Source organism: Cucurbita moschata, unplaced genomic scaffold, assembly GCF_002738365.1.
Source record: "Cucurbita moschata cultivar Rifu unplaced genomic scaffold, Cmos_1.0 Cmo_Scf00032, whole genome shotgun sequence".
NCBI lineage: Eukaryota > Viridiplantae > Streptophyta > Magnoliopsida > Cucurbitales > Cucurbitaceae > Cucurbita > Cucurbita moschata.
The window spans coordinates 574,942-578,744 of record NW_019268548.1 but is presented as its reverse complement, the minus strand read 5'-3'; the positions used below and the strand labels follow the sequence as shown (position 1 = coordinate 578,744).

The following is a 3,803-nucleotide window of genomic DNA, read 5'->3' as shown; positions in this document are numbered from 1 at the left end:
AAAAAAAAAAAAAAAAAAAAAAAACCCCAGCAGAACACAACTATCTGTTCTGCAGAGCAAAGGCTGTATATACCAATTACTCATATTTCCCAATAAACTTTATATGAACTAAAGAGAACTATCAAAGACAATATAGTTAGAAATGATTAAATGGAAATTTGTTCTGCATAAAATACCTGATCATGTATGGAATCCAAATATGACTTAGCTAACTGAGAAACTGGATACTGAGTGAAGTCCCAATGATGTAAAACTCTTGCTGGTATGACTGCCATCTCATTCGTATGGCATGAAGAGCAAAACATCTGAGAGGTGTAATCACAGACTCGTGGTTTGCCCCATCCAAAACTCTGTACAAAGCCTTTCATCAGAGTTTTCTGATCATCAAAATGTCTATAACATCCAGCACACATATAATGCTGCATCTCCAGTATTTGTTTTGTAGATTTGTACGGTCGAATTTCAACAATTAGTGATATGGAATTCCCCAAAGAGAACAAGTTTTGCGTGTCAGACACACTTGCAGTATCAGGTGATTGAGGTACTGCAGTATCTGATGTAGGAGAGCTGGAGTTTGATTCTTGAGAGGACAAAAACCAAATTAATGGACTCGGATTGGTTGCTGAAAATCTTGAATGAAGAATAGAACATAAACACTCTTGAATTAAAACACTTCTTTCCGCAATAATGTCCGGAGATGCACTCCCAAATAACTTTCTTGATCTATTATCAACTGCGGACCAGGGAGAGGGTAAACTCCACCCATGATCAGCAAATGATGATTTCAACTGACAATATAGAGAATAGAAATCTCGGTAGCGGCGTTCAACCTCCCACTGTTTCTTGTCACTCCATACCCTAATTTTGTATACAGTGTACTCCTTCACCCCAACTAGTCTTTCACTGAATGATACATCCCCTCTCTTTTGTCTTGCCCCTATCACTTCAACCCCATCAATTTTCAAGTTTTCTGGGTTACTTGGATCAGAACTGTTAGTGCCTGAAGTAGGTGTAGTTGATCCTCCATCCCTTAGTGGTAAAGATGGTAGTGACTGAGATATCTTATATTTATTAGTAAATCTAGCCCCTGGAGAATCACAAGATTCAAGTAGTATTTCTTCCATTTCGTGAACAACTTCATCATAGAAATCATGTATCTCAAGTTTTGCTAGCTGCAAGGAAAAAAATTTGCAAGAATGTGAGGGCATCAAGATAGGTATTCATTTCAAAGCCAACAATTATTGTACTTGTACATCGACCATACACTTGCAGGTGATTGACGACTGCCGGAGGAACAGATATACAATTGCAAAATAAATATAGAATGGACAGATACAATAAGTGAAATACATTGGATTGATGGCTCCTCTTATCTTTAACAATACACTTCATCAGTGGCATTACGGTCCTTTCATCCCCTCGCGTACAAATACACAAGCATCTTAAAATGTTTATAGAATATTTCTAAAGATTCATTGGACATAATCTTATAACTGAGGGAGCGTTAGTGGGACAGAGACAATGTGTTCAATCAGTTACTAGGTGATGATTTAAGATTTTGCACAATTCGAGACAATTTTCAAGGCAAGTAAGAAGTCAAAGCCAATGATAACCGAGCATCATAAACAAAGAAATTTCTACTGACCTCAACTGGCAAAAGATGACCTTTTGATTCAGGTATTGAATTGGAATGTGCCAAATCCTCGCTACAGTCACTAGCATGAGTCGAAAGACGATTAGTTAAAGCAGCACCAAGAGGGTCCATTTTTGTTTTCACATTTCCTAGTCCTTGGCTATCTAAGCCTTGATTCACCGCTCCACCGTTATCTTCGGTTTCTAGGATTTGAGGTTGCGTTACAGAGTTACCATCCACTGTGCACACGTGCTGCTTTGAAGTAAATTTCTCTGCTCCTGTACCAACTCCAGAAACATTACAAACAAGACATTCACTATTATATGCAGTTTTATCAGCATCTCCTGCCTGATTATTAACAACAAATATATCCTTTGCATCTTGATCTAATTCAAGACCGTATGAAAAATCAGCTGCAGTTAAAAAAGTATTGTTTGCAATTTCCTCCAACTCGTCAAAAGACTGGACTTGACAGATCGCCATAGGAATGTCCCGCACTTGAATCACGTCGTTTGCTCTTTCAGCAGTTGGCACAATCATACAATCCCCAGAACTGCAGTTAACTTTCTTCAGAAAATTTGTGCTAGCTTGATCTTCTTTGCAGGCTAAGAGCATCTGTTTTCCATCTTCTCTCGTCATTCCACTACCATCAAGAACACCATTAACAGTCAGAGAAGAGGAATTCAGATTGCACGGTATCCTTTCCTGGAGTGCATCCGCAAAATCATTCCAATCGTCCGAACCGAAAGCAACAGATGAATTGATAAGCAGTGGATTTTCATTTGCCATGTCAGTTTCTGGAAGAATGCGTGCATTATTATGCAGGAAAGTTTCATCCCTATGATCACCATCAGATAAAAAATTATACATTGAATCCTCACTCTCTGAATGCTCGTTCTGGGATCTATCATTTTCCACATCCAATTCACCGTCAGACTTTTTCTCAACCCTGCAAGGTAGAAGACGTTCTTCAAACCTTTGTCCTATTTTCATACCAATCCCAACCGTACTTCCTTCTAAACATCCCATATGAACTGCTTCATTGGTTACATCTCCAAGAACAGCATCCACCTCCGTTCCCGATTCACTGGCTTCTGTCCCTATAATGAAGCCTTCTTTTTCATCTTTGCTGCTCTCTACCTTCTCAGATCGGTTAGTCATATCTACCCCACATAATAAATCCGATGTGCTCTCAACCTTCCAACACAAACCTTCGCCATTAGCTTCAAGTGAATCAATAAGCTCACCCGTACCGTACAAATTCAACCCACTAGACCTATGTTTCGTACTCTGCTCTTCACGAGTGATTTCATCGTGCAGTTCTATCTTTCTATAGCCTACTATATTCGTATCCATCGAATTCATCTCGTTCCCTCCCAAAATGAAGTTCTCCAGGCCGCCATCATCACTGAACCCATAATTCCTCGCATACGCAAGTTCAGAATCGATGCAATCGTTAAATACTGTAATCGTGCTGCGCATACTTGGCGTTCCCATTGCTGAATTCGCACTGCAATACCTCTCAAACTCGGAATCTCCGCAGGACGAATACCTCGAAGAAGCTGGCGATGCAACAGAGCAACCATCGACATTCTCGACACCCCAAGGTGAAGATGAATCCAATGGATCGGCAGAGGCGACCTCCGAGAAGCCCTCACAATGCCCGTCTCCATTGATCATTGAAAACCATAAAAATGAACAAAAAAACTAAAAACAAAACACCGAAAATAGGAAGAACAAAAACTAAAACAAAAAATTCCTACGGAATTAACAAAGAAAACCTCCAATCATTTGTATCACGCTCATTAGAAACCAGATTGCCAACACAATTGCAAGCCGAACCTAATATTTGTAGAATCATAGCCAATCGTGGAATCAAGGTATTCGCAAAAAAGTTCGATTCAACGTCGATAAGAACAAGATAATTACTAAATAGAACAAAAATCACCGACGGGATTCAAATTGAGTGAGGCTAAGGTGATGGCTAAAACAGAGAGGATACGTAAAACGGAAATGGGAGAGGAAAAAGAATTTCAGGGTCGGATTCGTTGGCCACGAAATGCAGTTTTTCCCTCTTTTATTTCATTCTCTCTTGCCTTTCTTTTGAGAGAGAGAGTATGACCACGTCATCAAATCCTGCAACAACAAAAAAAAAAAAAAAAAAAAAAAA

General features: G+C 39.4%; 1 protein-coding gene across 4 annotated transcripts in view; it reads right to left on the bottom strand.

Moving 5' to 3' along the window:
• LOC111429745 overlaps nt 1-3,722 on the bottom strand; it is a 5,725-nt gene extending 2,003 nt beyond the window's left edge. For all 4 annotated transcript variants that reach the window (XM_023065722.1, XM_023065723.1, XM_023065724.1 and 1 more), the window contains exons 1-2: nt 1,646-3,722; nt 177-1,172 (exon numbers count right to left, since the gene is read on the bottom strand). In XM_023065722.1, coding sequence (XP_022921490.1) covers nt 177-1,172; nt 1,646-3,313 — 2,664 coding nt within the window. In that variant the 5' untranslated portion in view covers nt 3,314-3,722. The remainder of the gene's footprint in view (nt 1-176; nt 1,173-1,645) is intronic.
• Between the last annotated feature and the right edge of the window lie 81 nt (nt 3,723-3,803).